Source organism: Carcharodon carcharias, chromosome 18, assembly GCF_017639515.1.
Source record: "Carcharodon carcharias isolate sCarCar2 chromosome 18, sCarCar2.pri, whole genome shotgun sequence".
NCBI lineage: Eukaryota > Metazoa > Chordata > Chondrichthyes > Lamniformes > Lamnidae > Carcharodon > Carcharodon carcharias.
The window spans coordinates 35,841,774-35,857,767 of record NC_054484.1 but is presented as its reverse complement, the minus strand read 5'-3'; the positions used below and the strand labels follow the sequence as shown (position 1 = coordinate 35,857,767).

At 39.4% G+C, this 15,994-nt stretch overlaps 1 protein-coding gene across 2 annotated transcripts in view; it reads right to left on the bottom strand.

Moving 5' to 3' along the window:
- Window positions 1-15,994, bottom strand: part of tfg (trafficking from ER to golgi regulator) — a 154,922-nt gene that overhangs the window by 80,483 nt on the left and 58,445 nt on the right. For both annotated transcript variants that reach the window (XM_041211526.1, XM_041211528.1), the window contains one exon: window positions 3,724-3,870. In XM_041211526.1, the coding sequence (XP_041067460.1) occupies window positions 3,724-3,870 (147 nt within the window). The remainder of the gene's footprint in view (window positions 1-3,723; window positions 3,871-15,994) is intronic.

Below are 15,994 nucleotides of genomic sequence, written 5' to 3'. Positions count from 1 at the left end.
CTACTTCAGTACCTGAGGAGCTGTAAATGGTACTGAACATTATGCAATCATCAGCGGACATCCCCACTTCTGACTTTATGGTAGAGGGAAGGTCACTGATGAAGCAGCTGAAGGTGGTTGGGTCTAGGACACCACCCTGAGGAACTCCTGCAGTGATGTCCTGGGACTGAGATGATTGGCCTGAAAAACCACAACCATTAACCTTTGTGCTTGGTATGACTCTAACCAGTGGAGTGTTTTTCCACTGGTTCCTATGGATTTCAATTTTGCCAGGGCTCCTTGATGCCACACTCTGTCAAATGCTGCCTTGATGTTAAGGGCAGTCACTTTCACCTCACCTCTTGAGTTCAACTCTTTTGTCCACATTTAGACCAAGGCTTAATGAGGTCAGGAATCTAGTGGCCCCAGCAGCACCCAAACTGAGCATCAGTGAGTAGGTTATTTCTGCTTTAAGTTAAGTGCTGCTTAACAGCACTGTCACAAACACCTTCCATCACTTTGCTGATGATTGAGGGAGACTGATGGATTTGTCCTGATTTTTGCGGACAGGACATTCCTCAATAATTCTCCACATTGTTGGGTAAATTACAGTGTTGTAGCTGTACTGGAACAGCTTGGCTAGAGACATAGCTAGTGCTGGAGCACAAGTTTTCAGTACTATTACCAGGATGTTGCCAAAGCCCAGAGCCTGTACCCAGTGCCTTCAGCCATTTCTTGATATCAAGCCATTAAATTATATTATATCATCCAATTTTTTTTCCCTCCAGTAGCCTAACAAATCCACTACTTATTTGTAGAACTTGCAGGTATTAGTTCTCACTGTTCCTTTTACTAGTCTTAGTCTATGATCCCTTTGTCCTGTGACACAGGTTAATTTGAAATATCAGGCCAATTTTAACATCTCCCAAACTTTACCCATGGGAAAGGTACATGCAGGGATGGTGAATTAAAGGGGTCATTCTGGCTTCCTTCACTCTTTCCTGTGTCACTCCCATTCCCCTATGTATAAGTATCTGCTTGTGGTTGCATACTAGACACCCATCCAGGCAAGAGGAATCTTAATTAAAAGTTCTGCCAGGCCCCCATCAGAACACAATTATCTGGAATCAGTGGCTGGCGCTGCACCGCCAGCTGGCTTTCAATGTGTCCTATTTGTCTGAGTAACCACAGTAGTGTAGAATTTTTAGCTGGATTTGCACCATATTGTTTTTGCAATATAATTTAGCATTTGATGTGGTTTGCTGAATTGCACCTCACAGTGACTGGAATAGAGGGCTTAAGATCAGGGCTGATCTGGTTGTGGTCTCAGCTCCACTTTGTCATCTGTCCCACATAACCCATGATGCCCTTGCTGATCAATAATCTGGCTAACTCTGCCTTGAATAAATTCCAATAATACAGCCTCCACTGCTTTTTGGGGGAGAGAATTCCACATACTAACAACCTCAGAGAAAAAAATTCTCATCTCCATCTTAAATGGTAGACCTTTTATCCTTAAGCTATGTCCTCTAGTTCTAGTCTCTCCCACAAGTGGAAACAATCTCCTGGTATCTACCCTATCCTCAGGATCTTATGTTTCAATAAGGTCACTTCTCATTCTTCTAAATTACAATGGGCATAGTCCATATTGACTGGGCATGCTAAGTCTGCTAAAATTCATCAATCAAGTTTGAGCTTCTCCCCTTTTCTATTTAGGCACCAATTATACAGCACTTATAACAATCAGCTTTCCAACATGCACCACCACCCTCCCCCACCCAACCCAGGGTGCAATTTTTGCACTTGCCTGTACTAAATTTTATCTAGCACCAGTCCACCCATTTGCTTTCTTGGGAGGTCAATGGCCTCTTTCTCAGCTTTAACTTGCTCTGCATTATTAGTAAGTTTCTGGCTCAATGTCAGTAATATAAATTAGAAACGATAGTGGCCATAACAACATTCATGGAGGCACCGCAGACAGCACTGTTCCCCATTCCAACATTACTCCAGTGATAACTAAATGCTACTTTCCTATCACAAAACAAAAATAAAAATACCTGAAAAAACTCAGCAGGTCTGGCAGCATTTGCGGAGAGGAAAACAGTTAACGTTTCGAGTTTGTATGACTCTTCAACAGAACTAAGTAAAAATAGAAGAGGTGAAATATAAGCTGGTTTGGGAGGGGGAGGTGGTTAGAGCTGGATAGAGGGCCAGTGATAGATGGAGATAGCCAAAAGATGTCAAAGACAAAAGGACAAAGAGGTGTTGAAGGTGGTGATATTATCTAAGGAATGTGCTAATTAAGGGTAGAAAGCAGGACAAGCAAGGTACAGATAGCCTTAGTGGGGGTGGGGTGAAGGGAAGGGATCGAAATAGGCTAAACGGTAGAGATAAAACAATGGATGGAAATACATTTAAAAATAATGGAAATAGGTGGGAAAAGAAAAATCTATAGAAATTATTGGCGAAAAAAAGGGGGGGATTGGAAAGGGGGTGGGAATGGAGGAGAGAGTTCATGATCTAAAATTGTTGAACTCAATATTCAGTCCGGGAGGCTGTAAAGTGCCTAGTCGGAAGATCCTTGTGCTGATTTCTTAATCATACCTTGAAGTCGCACTCCTTTAAGCTCCAGTAACAACCCTTTCGTGTGAACTTTAGTCAAAAACTTTTTGGAAGGCTAGGTACACCATACTGTAGTATTTCCTACAGCATACTTACAATGTCATTTCCTCAGAATCATGGGGGTTGATCAGAAGCACACTCTTATTTTAAGCAAATTGTATTTTGGTTATTTAATTATACCTTCAGGACAAGTGGAAGTGGAAAAGGATGAAAATAAAGAAAAAAATTGATTAAATTTAAGCTTAAAATAAATACAAAATTATACACGCTGCACATTCTGGTTGTATTACAATGCTTAGGCTGGTAAGATTTTCAGCTGCATAGATATTTTACCTCTGCTGCTTAAAAAATAGACAAATTAAATAGGTTTTGTGTTTTATAATGCAGCTGGTGAAATCTAAGTACTTTGGGGTAGAAGAGCATCGTTCTGAAAGGATGACTACTATAAGCTGCAGCAAAAAAATCCTCAGTTTAACCATGGCCATTTCAGATAACTTTTCATTCCAACAAAAACATTACTGCAGAGACTTATTTTTCAAAACACCTGTCTGAAGGTTTCCTCAGACTTGGTAAAACAGTACCGGTTATACTGTGATTTGAGGGGTGGGGGTGGGCGTGAAATAACATATAAAATCAGCCTCAGTATATGCTGGAATGTATCCTGAACATGCATATAATCTATTAAGAATAAAATCTTATGTACTGCATCTATAAAACTGTTTACTTGTAAAGTTAATTGCACATCCAACAGTTCAGACTTTATTATTTTATCAGGGGAAGAAGTTAGAACAGCAAGAAACAGTGAACCAAGTGGATTGGCAAGCTTTTTTTTAAATGAATCTGGATACCTCCCTAGGGCACCAAAATCCTCTCCTGCAATTGTTATTTTACACAGAATGTTAAAGTCATTATGTACCTATTGTCCATCTGGGAATTACAGTACAAATGTGCACAAAAACCATGAAATTCTTCAGATTTCCATAAAGCTTGTGTTAATGTACTCAGTGAAAAGAAAATGAACAAAGTACTGAGTTTACAAAACACGTGGATTGTAGGTTATAGACATCGGCACAACAGATGTTTAAGAGGAGTACAAAAGCAAGGCCAATAAATCCTACGTACCATTTTCAGGGATGTTAGCAGAAAGACCTGGTTCGCTGGGTGGCTCCAGGCTATCCAGCAGTCGATTCACCTTATTCCGAAGTTCTATAAGTTCCCGGCGAAGATATTTAACTTGATTAGACTCCAACGGTCGTGGCTGCCCATTTACTATTACAAAAATAAAAAAAACTTCACTGAATTATCAACAGTGTCATACACATTTGTAACAAAAACGGCATATTTGGTATAGGCAAAATTTATATCTGTTAAGAGCTCAGCCTTTGCGATTTGAACCTGGTTATGTTACATCATATAGTAATAAATCTCTTGGGGTCTCAAGATCACGATTTATAAATATGCACATGAATTTTCAGTGCTAAAGCAGCAGGAACGTGATTAAATATACTGTATTATAATTTGTTCTTTATTCTGGAATGTCGGCAAACAACTCTCCCAAAATCCCTGGTCCTAATTTACATAAAATTATCCAACAGGAAACCATGTTGGCACTGCTGGCATTTTCTCCTCCAAACCACCTCCCCCCCAAAAAAGTTAAATAGGAACACAAATGCTAGTAAGTCAGCTACAGAACATGGACTATAATGCTAAAGCGCAGTATGCCCAACTTTAGATGGGCAGAAAACTAATGATCTCACAATCCCACCAATGGGTCCATGGTCACCCATGTGAAAACATGTACAAGGTGGCTCTCTCACATGCACTTATTATTCTTTCATTTCTGATTCATAAAGAAAAGAGGACGCATTCTTAACTTCACAAAGAAATAGTTTAAGGGGTATTTTGCTCTTTTTAAGGACAAAGGCCAGGATTTTCTGGCCCCATCGCGGGCGAGGTGGCGCCATAGCTAGAAGTCCATTGACTTGCGGCAGGAGGGGAAGATCCCGGCAGCGGACGGGTATGGAAAACTCCCCCCAAAGGGTTTGGGGGGGAAAATCCCATTTTTTTTCACCTCGAGAGAAATGCAAAATATTTTTAATATCTTTTTTGCTGTTACGAAGTGCATCACAAAACACATTTTCCAAAAAACATAAAAGCTGAAGTATGTTAATAATGTAACCATATGCAGTTTATATAATCACAACATAATTAAGCATCAATTACACTGACCATTAATCCCAATACAACTCCTAATTGTTGTCATGATAGCGGATCACAGCCCGAATTACTTACAGACACATTGAATTTTTTAAGGAAGTCATGTATTTTTTTTAAAAAAAGACATACAGGCAAAAGTTGGCTGAGAATGTAAAGTAACCACTTTCTGGAAAATTCCTATGTGAATTTTACTTGACTGACTAGTCTAAACAGAACATGGAATGTCACACCTTAAAAGGTGTCAAGTCCCACCTCAGACAGGGACACTTAAAAGGAAGGAATGCAATGCAAAAGACTGATTTTTTTTCTTCTGTGGCTGCAGAGACAATGGAGACAAGTTACCACATCTCAGCAGAAACCATCTCCTGTTGAGTTATATCTCAGAATGTAGAAATGGTCTGAGTTGAAAGAAAGCAGATTCTGGGCGAAAGGCATGGTTGGTTTTTCCCCTTCCAGGAATACACATGGAAATAGGTTAAAAAGCCAGCTGCCAACCTGATCTGTCTGTTCTAGTTCTGGTGTGCTGTGAAGGTCACAGCAGAAGAACATACAACTAGACATCCCTGCAGCTTGCAGGTAAAAGTCAATCTCTCTGGCTAGAGGCAAGTCAGCAAAGCCATAGTCAAAAAGGAAACAGGTTAACTTCTTCAGCTAACCTGCAGAAGAAATTGTTTCCAAACCAACTGCTCAACTGCCAAAGTCAGCTCTACCAGAATCACCCGACCTAGCCACAATGTTTCACCATTTCCTCCTCACGAACAGGCCAAAGACTGATTCATACATCTTCTTAACTTTTATTTTTGGACTCAACTTCGCATTTCTGATCTGTGCATATATGTGTTGCATTATATATTATTTTTTCTCAGGTTTTTAGCAACTAATAAGCTTACTCTTTCTTTGACTCAAGAAAGCCTGGTTAAGTTGGCTCCTTCTAAAAAATATATATATTTGGACTGGGAAAAGGTGTCCATGAGGGAAGGGATCCCCTTTAAATTAAACTTTGTTGTGATCAATCGAGGGGGTTGAATAAAGAAGGTGAGCCAACTCATTCCTCCTCAACCAGAAGCAAAAAAAAATGGGGGTCCTGTTCAGGAAGTTAACAATTTAGGGTATCTCATGTAGGACCATATCAAGTTGGGGCACCTCGCCGGGGACCGCTCGTAACATTGTTCTAACAAAAACTATTCACAATTGGAAGTTAAGGACATTGGCTGAGGGACAATGATGGCAACCATAACAGAAAAACACATGCATTAAATATTTTATTTCTTTTTCTAAAGCAGCCATAAATTATTAATTATTTTTGTCGTAATTTTACCACATTTTGCCTGTCACCTCAAATCCTGATAGGAAACCAAAATTAGCTATTTACTTTGTTAGAAAATGGATCACTATTAAACTGGAAACACAGAACCAAAAATGAAATTCTTGAATTGTGGTTCTCAAGGGGTCTCTGAAATGCACATTGGTATTACTCGATGAGAATGATCTATTGTAATTATGAAAATTACATTGAAAACAAAGCACTTCCCTCATGGAATTCTTGGAATGAATTCATTAACAGTCTTAATCTTAAAAAAAAGCCTTTCACAGAATTCTTCACCATTTTAGGGACTTTCCATAGGACAGAATCTAGTTAAATTCTTAAGTCAAATTATGCAAAAAGACTGTAGAATGGAAACACGTATTTCTTAGATATTACAGCACAACCATTGATATATGTAAAGAACTGTTGAAAAAGCAAATATATATTGTCCATGGCAATATAATAAACTAACTTATGTGACATAGTATCTAATTCTCTACTACAAGTTTGGACATAACAAATGCGTAATCACCTAATTCATTCTGATTTGGGAAATCCATACACTTTGAACAAATTGTAATATCTTCAACTGGATTGTGCAATTCTGTCTAAAATGGGGTTGTGCTGGCCCATGCTTTAGCCTGGGCAGACAACTTAAATGGGTCATTTTTGCAATGTGTAATTTTGACAGATTACTGGCACAAGAAAAACTGGTCCAGAGAGTTTGGCCATGAGTACCCTTAACCACGAGAGAAATCTAGTGAAACAGCAGCTTAAAGAGCTGCAGCTTGCATTAAAGAGCAACTTGTAGTGGTGACGAAAAGCAGACTAATTGTTCACAATGGTACAGCAGAAATATGGTCAACATCATTCCTTATGATGCTGAAAGACTCAAAGTCTTGTTGCACATGATGTGGCAAAGAAGCACGGCTTTATTTGGGCTTGAAGTCCCCAAGTTGCATGGCAGGAAGTTGCTGACCAATTTACCTGGCTATAAATAAGGAATAAAGAGGAAAGCAAAAGTACATCCCTCATTTTTGAACACATTTCTTGTGACACCCAAACACAACACAAAATTAAATTTGGAATTGTCATATCTGGGAGATAGCATTACAAGTACCGTAAATGAATTGTTGCCCTTTTTGACTACATTCTTTCATAACGCCAAAGCTGTATAGAACATTTCTCTCATAGGAAGGAGTGGAAGACGAAAAATAGATTTTGACTTAAAAACCTAAGCATTTCTTGGCCGTTAAAGGATTTCTCAACAGAATTAGCAACCAAACATTTGGAGGTTAACTCTGGTCTCCTAACAGCTATTACCTACTATATCAATTCTTCTAAAATTTCAGACACTATGGCCAACAGCAAAATTAAGGTATTGTGGCTGTTTTCTGGATAACAACTCAGGTTTCTGTGGTCAGGTAGCTCCACAAAAGTGATTGCAGACCCTTTGTGCTCATGTAGGTCGCATGGCCGACAAGGATCAGTGTTGACCATTTGGATTCCAATTACAATGCCAGGGTATGACATTAACTGGGACCCATGAACCCCTAAAGGGGTCTGCAAAATAACTTGAAAGTTCATATGAGCAGGGCCGATATTACTGGTGAATGGCGTGGGTGACCATCCAGGGTGCCACAGTCAAGTGAATGAGCGACAGCCAGAGGCAGGCTTGATGTGAACCAGGAAGTGGCGATGGAGTGTGACCAACAGACATGCAGCAGAGTGGACTAGCTGTCGCACCTAAGAGAGCAGCATGCATGCAGGAGCACTGAGACCAACACAAAGATGTGGAGAATGATTTACAAGAGTCATTGTCAACATTACATCAAGGACAGGCAGGTTCAGCAGTGATCATCTCACTGATATCTGTAGGTAAACATCTGTTTTCTTAGAAGCATTATTAAAACACCCCACACTGGCAGCACTTACATATTATGAGAATTACACAGCATTATTTAGATGGAGGGGTCTGTGAATACAAATTCAATTGAAATGGGGTCCATCAACCAAAAAGGTTTTTGAGAGGAATTGGACTAAAAGAATCTTTGTACATCAGTAGCCCACTGCCATAGTGAACAAACTCCTGAAGGTCATTTAAGTTGGATTGAATCTGCAGTGAAACAAACAATATATAATGCTTTTAATATGATAAAACATCCCAAGGTACTTCACAGGAATGTTATAATGCAACCAGAACAGTCATATTCAACTCAAAACATTAACTCTGTTTCTGGCTTGGACAGCATTTATTGCCCATCTCTAATTGCCCTCAAGAAGGTGATGGTGAGCTGCCTTCTTGAGCCACTGCAGTCTACATGGTGTAAGTACACCCACAGTGCTGTTAGGGAGTTCCAGGATTTAAACACAGCAACAGTAAAGGAACGGCGATATATATTTCCAAGTCAGAATGGTGAGCGGCTTAGAGGGGAACTTCCAAGTGGTGGTGTTCCCATGTGTCTACTGTCCTTGTCACGGGGGGCTCAAGTTTGCAGAGAGTAGAATATGGAGGTCAGCCAGGAGCACATTGGAATAGTCAAGTCTTGAGGTAACAAAGGCATGGATATGGGTTTCAGCCACAGCTTAGTTGAGGCAGAGGTGAAGTCAGGAGATGGTACGGTGTGGAGCTAGGCAGCCTTAGTAGTTGAGTGAAAATTTGGTCTGGAGCTTGTATTGGGATTGAGTAAAAACTACAAGGTTGCAAACAGTCTAATTCCTCCTCAGACAGTGGCCAGGGAGAGGCACAGAGTCAGGGGCCAGCAAATAGAGCTTATGGCAGAGACTGAAGACATAAGTTCTGGTTTTCCCAATCTTTAATTAGAGGAAATTTCTGCTTACTTAACACTGGATGTCAGATAAGAGATTGTTAATTTAGAGACCATGGAGGGATCAAGGGAGGAAGTGCTGAGGTAGAATTGGGTGCTGTCAACTTACATGAGAAAATTGGTCCTCGATTTTCAGATGATGTTGAAGAGCACACCACAGGCTTCAACGTTCTGAAGAATTAAACTTTACTTTCTATTATGATGAATATGGCCTTGCCAATTATTTACTTCTGCAAAAAACTACATTGATGGCACAATGCTGCGTATGACATAAGACACTAACAAAAGCCAACCCAATTTCTGCACCAGTCAAGACCAACTCTCAAAGATGATGTAGATCTACCTAGAAGTTATTGGGAAAAACAAATACGTATTCCTAAAATTAAGGTTGTGAATCTCCAGCATATTGTCCAATATGAAAACAGGCAGGGAGGCGGTGTGGGGGGGAGGGGTGGGTGGGATGGAAGAAGTAGAAACAATCTATCTAGACTCTGACTACGCTAGATGTAGTCAATAATACATAGACGAAAATCTGTATTTAGTCTGACCTTGAAAATGACAGAAATCTTTAGAGAATGGGAATTTCCAATTCATATGTACTCGAGATAATAGAATTAGTCATGGATAAAATAGAAGTTTGCTATTGGGAATTGTTGCATGAGAAACGTTTTCAGTTTAGCCACAATGAAAATAAAGAATGTACTACAGTATTATGTTTCAATTATAGTTGATGGAAGGAGGATTCTGTTTTAAAAAATCTGAGAAATGTTAATAACTAAAATTTCAAATGTTCTCAATCAAAAATGTTTCAGCTCAGAAACATGTCAATTTGGTCAATCAAGCTGTATCAATTTTCCTCATCTGCTCAATCACCACACCCTTCAATATTCTTTTTGCAAGCAAAGTTATTGTTACTTTTTAAAAAGACCTTATACAATCTTCTGCAGAGTATTACACATTCTAACGATCTCTGTGCAAGAAAGCCTCCTTTTTAATCCCTTTGTGATTATCTTAGTTGTCTGCCCTCACATCAACCAGGGGATGCAACTTTTCATTATTTGCCTCATTATAACGCTTCATAGTCTTGACTGCCTCTATTAACTCACCCACCCCTTAATCTTCTTACCTTTAATGAAAAAACTCCAACTTCTCAAATCTCTCTTCATAACTTGTAACCCCTCATTCCTGCTAACATCCTAGAGAATCTATGCTTCATCTTTTGCATTGATTTTACATCCTTCTTATATTGTAATGCCCAAAGTTCTACAGAGAACTCCAATTGTAGTCTGGTACAAGTTCAACATTAGCTCTTTAGTTTTGTATTCTATGCCTCCAAGTTATAAAACTAATGCCTTTAAGGGCTTATTAACTCATGTCATGTTGCTATCTTTAATGATCTGTGCACCTACATACAATTTCCCTCTATCCTTCTACTGTTTAAAATTTACAATTTAAAATCTGTTTCCGTATCCTTAAAAATTACATTTTAGAAGTAATACCTGACTGCCTTAGCCACCCAAATGCACCTCTTCTAGCATATTATCCACTATGGCCTCCATTTTTTCTACAGATCTCATCCCCATTTGCCATGATCCCAGTTTGGTTTCAACATCAAATTTTATTTCTCAAATTCCAAGTCCTGATCTTTTATGTAAACAGCAACACACACCTCTGTGAATCAGTCACGATATCTTTATAATTTAAGGAAACTCAGTTCATCTCTACCCTTTGGTTTCAACCTTCCAACCTGTTCTCCATACATGTGTCCACATTCTCAAATCGTGTCTTTATCCATTCCATAAATCTTACGTAATATCTTATTCAATACACTTTGAAAATCTCTGTAGCCATATTCATTGTATTTATCTTTTTTCCCCTCAAAAAATTAAATAACTTAGAAAACAGGGTCCTCTAACAATTTGTTTTTATATTTATAATGACTATCAATGGTCAAGGCAATGTTTAATTGCACCAACTAAAAAGAATCCCCGCTAGGAGCTTAACACAGTGCAAACTCTACATGAGGATTCAATGGTTCAAAACCTACTTCAAAATGGATAGGCACTTTAGGAAAATAAACTTACAGGGCTACAGGAGGAATGGGACTGATTGGATTGCTCGGCAGAGAGCCAGAATGGATTTGAAGGACCGAATGGCCTCTTTCTGTGCTGTTATGACTATGACTCCAAGGCTCTATTTATTAGTAGATCAGTTCAACACCAAAATATCCCAAATTATCTGGAGATATATCTGGGTTTCAAACCATGGAGTGAATACTGCAAAGAGCACACCAGTTTTCAACTACAAAATCATGCTTTCTTTTAAATTTAGGAATTCTGAGGAATTAAACAAAACATTCCTGTTGGATATGGGTAACAGTTCTTCCATCAGTAAAAAATTTAAGTATTCCTCAAGTCCTCATACATAGCCAAAATGCATAGTTTGGAATGAGAAGGAATTTCTTCTCTCAGAGGGTAGTGAATCTGTGGAATTCTTTACTGCAGAGGGCTGTATAGGCTAGGTCATTAAGTATATTCAAGGCCGAGATAGACAGATTTTTAATCAGTAAGGGAATCAAGAGTTATGGGGAAAAGGCAAGAAAGGAGTTGAAGATCATCAAATTAGCCATGATCTCAGTGAATGGCGGAGCAGACTCGATGGACCAAATGGCCTAGTTCTGCTCCTGCGTCTTATAATCTTAAAAAGCAAACACATCCAGTCCATGTAATCTCATAAGTAAATTGTGAGTAATTCATCAGCAAAGTAAAATGCATGAAATGTGTCAGGTGCTGAAATTATAGCTAATAGAGTCTGTGAAAATCTTTTCACCTTTTTAATCCACCTTTCATAATTATTCACAAACACCATGTGATAGTAAGTTTCCTGATCAGTTTTCCAACACGCTGTCAAGAACTGATGAAGCTCACCTATATGGCTTTAACAAATTATTTCTCTCATAATCTGTCCAAAATATTAATGTAGCATGCAGGAAAACAAGCTGAAATTGAAATTATATTAATGAAAGATTACAGAAATTATCTGAAATGTCAACAGAGCTTTATGTAGAAGGTACAACACAGAAACCAGCCTGGGATTGTTGGCTCTAGAATCAAAAATAAGAAAAGTTCCAACTTATAGTAAATGAGGTTTTAGAATTCACTCATCATGTGCTACCCAAATTTGCATATTTCTGTTAAACAGTGAATTTCAACAATGCTATCTTTCCAAACACTTTAATTCACAACAACATTAAACATGTTACTCAATTATTGCCACATTCCTCGCTTTAGAGGGATCTATTATTTTGGCAAGAATGCAATGTATGACAAAGTACTTACGGCACAGAAATAAGCAATTGGGTCTAACAGGGCTATGTCAGTACTTATGCTCCACACAAGCCTCCTCCTGTTTCTCTCTATCTAACCTTAACAAACTACTGATGGGTTTAAACTAATATAGCAGGGTGAGGGAAAACAGAAAACCACAGGGAGCAGAAATTATATCAGAGGATAGTGTGGTTTAAACAGCAATATCCCAAAAATTGCAGGGGCCAGATTGAGGAAAATAGCATAAGTGACAAAGGGGAAATAAATTGTTTGCACATCAATGTCTATAGTGTAACTAATAAGGTTGGGTGAGTTGCAGGCACAAATTGCTACATGGAATTATGAAGTGGTTGCAGTAAAGGAGGCATGCCTCAAACAGGACCAGGAATGGGTTCTTAATACTCCTGATTACTAAGTACAAGAATGCTAGAGAATGAAAATGTAGAGGAGGTATGGCAGTATTGATTAAGGATAATGTTCTAAATTGAAAGGATTTACTACGTGGTTCTCGGACTGAATCCATCTGGCTTGAGTTTTTTTCTCTTAAAAATGAGCTTCAAGCAATGAGGAGATAGATAGATAAGCACATTTCTCTCAAGTCTCCTCCTCCAGGAGGGGGCAGAACCATTCTCTTCCTCAATGATGGAACAGCCCAGTATTCCAGCATAAAAGGTAAGGCTGAAGCATTTGCAACCATCTTCAGCCAGAAGTGTTGAGTGGATGGTCCATCTCAGCCTCCTCCTGGGGTTCCCAAAATAACAGAAGTCACTCTTGAGCCATCCAATTCACTCCAATGTGAAATCAAGAAACTGCTGAAGGCACTAGATATAGCAAGGGACCAGACAACATCCCCATTGTTGTACTAAAGACTTGTTGAGAACTAGCCAGGTGCCTTAGCAAAACTGTTCCAGTAGAGCTACAACACTGTCAGCTACCCAACAATGTGGAAAATTGCTCATATGTAGAAGGGGAGGATTTGCAGTCGGGAAACTCAAACCAAACATCACATCAACCTCTGACGGAGTCGCTTAATTCATAGTGTTCAATTCCATTAGTGACTCCTCAGATACAGAAGCAGTACATGCCTGCAGACAGCAAAACCTGGACAGCTTTCAGTATTGGGCTGATACGTGGCAAGAAACATCTATGCGACATATGTGTCAGGCATACCCACCATCAACAAGAGATAATCTAATCATCTGCCCTCGACATTCAACGGCATTACCATCGCTGAATCCCCTACCATCAACATCCTGCAGGTTACTATTCACCAGAAACTGAACTAAGCCAGTCATATAAATACTGTGGATACAAGAGCAGATCGGATGGAGGCTGGGAATTCTGCCACGGGTAACTCACCTCCTGACTTCCCAAAGCCTGTCCACCATCTACATGTCAAGTATGTGATGGAATACTCCCCACTTGCCTAAATGAAAGCAGTTCCAACAATAGTCAAGAAGCTTGGGACCATCCAGGGCAAAGCAGCCTGCTTGGCTCAAACCCCATTCACCACCTTCAACATTCATTCTGCCCACAACTGCTGCACAATGGCAGCACTGTGCACCGTCTAAAAAATGCACTGCAGCAATTCTCGAAACTCTTCCAAACCTGTGGCTTCTACCACCTAGAAGGATAAGCGTAACAGATGCATGGGAACACCAAGATCTGTAAGTACCCTTCTAAGTAATATGCCATCCTGACTTGGAACTATTCTGCCATTCCATCACTGTCATTGGGTTAAAATCCTGCAATCTCTCCCTAATGGTACTGTGGGTGTACCTACATCATATGGACTGCAATAGTTCAAGGAGATCTCCCCACTGCCTCCTCAAGGGCAATTTGGGCTGGGTAACAAATGCTGGTCTTGCCAGCAACACGCAGATCCCATAAACAATTAAGTTAAAAAAGTATGGAAATAGTACACTAGAAATAGCACCACTTTGAAAAGTGTATATGAGCATTGTTTCTAATGTACACAAATCCTTAAAGGTGGCATGGCATGTCAAAAACGTGGTTTAAAAAGCATATCGGTTACTTGGGTTTATAAATAGAGGAATAGAATATCAAAAACAAAGAGAAATCATTGGTTAGGCCTCAACCGGAGCATCGGTACCAGTTTTGATAGAGTAGATAAAGGAAAAATATTTTCGTTGCCAAGTAGGCCAATGGATTCAAAATCGATGGACAAAGATCTAGAGGGGAGTTGGCTGGAGAATTGGCCAGAGCTGGAATGATCTACCTGAGAAGGTGCTCGAAGCTGATACATAAATATTTTTTTAAAAAGTGAATGAGACAGGTATTTGAGGATGAGGAACTTACAGGGTTACAAACAAAAAGCTGTGTTGCATGACCAAGCACAACTGCTCTTTCAAATAGCCAGCAAAGAGACAGGAGCAGAAAGTAATAGCTTCTGGGTTGTAGGCATTATAGAATCACAGAAACAATATCAACAGATCATAAAGGCATAGATATACTTCATTCAGCATTTACAACATGTATAGAAATGTTTGCTATATTGAAATGACAACTTTAATGAATCTGACATTCTGGAAATGATCTCTAGTCATTTTCTTACATTCTTTTTTTTAACAATATTGATATTTAATCCTTCTATTCGCCATAGGCTACACCATTTGCTGTCAAGAGCAAAGGTAAGCAGTACATCCCAAGTTTTAGCTAATTTCATTGAAATGCTCAAACACCAACTGTAGTTATATAATAGCTTTAAAGTAATAAAACATTCCAAAACATTTTATAAAACGCTAAGCCACCTAAGGAGATTTTAGGTCAGGTGAACACGAGCTTGGTTAAAGAGTGACACTGTAAGGAGTTTCTTGAAGGAGAAAAGTGAGATAGAGGGGGAGGTGGGGAGCGGCGGGGTGGAGCACAGAGGGGGAAGGGCAAGGGGCAGGCAGAGCGCAAGAAGAGGGAGAATAAAGGAGAGATCAAAAAGTGAGACAGAACACCCACTTAGGGTCTTGCTCCTTCAGTTGCTTGTCCTATTCTGCAGAAAAAAATGTTACTTGAAAATACAAAGGGTAGCTGGCTTGTCACATGACCCTCTCCAACTGCGCACTGGCCCAGATACGGTCATGGCTAGTGTACTGCAGTTGTAATTTGATTGGATCATGGCTGGGAATTCCTCAGTGTCTCTCTGACCACATGATTGTGTCCAAAGGTTTGTCTCCACCCAGTTAAGTACCCAGGTGATTGACTTGATGCTTTGTTAATGGGATAGGAGATGGCATCCCCCCATTCATACCCATTGTTTCACTTTCAATGGTTTTGGAATGTAGAAGAAAGTGTGATGCAAATGTGCAGTCATCTTTGTGATCTCAAGTCACTGGAATGCGGCTTTTGTCTTTTTCGAAAATTCAATTAGTGGTTTCCAGCCAGTCACTCAGTAATTCAAAGATCATTTTTTGACACAAAAAATGGTTTCACAACAAGATTACCAGGTCATTATCTCAGTACTATTTGTAGGATCTTACTATGTGCAAATTGGCTCTCTGTCTCCTACATGACAATAGTGACTACTCTTCAAAAGTGCTTCATCAGCTTTAAGCACTTAGGAACGTTTTGTAGTCCCAAAGCACTCTACACATAAGACCAGTTTTTTTCATTTTACTTTGTCCACTAAACTCTTCTTGGATGAAACAACAACAGGTTTATTTAAGAGGTGCAGTCCACCTTAGTAATGCAAAACTGATGCATGT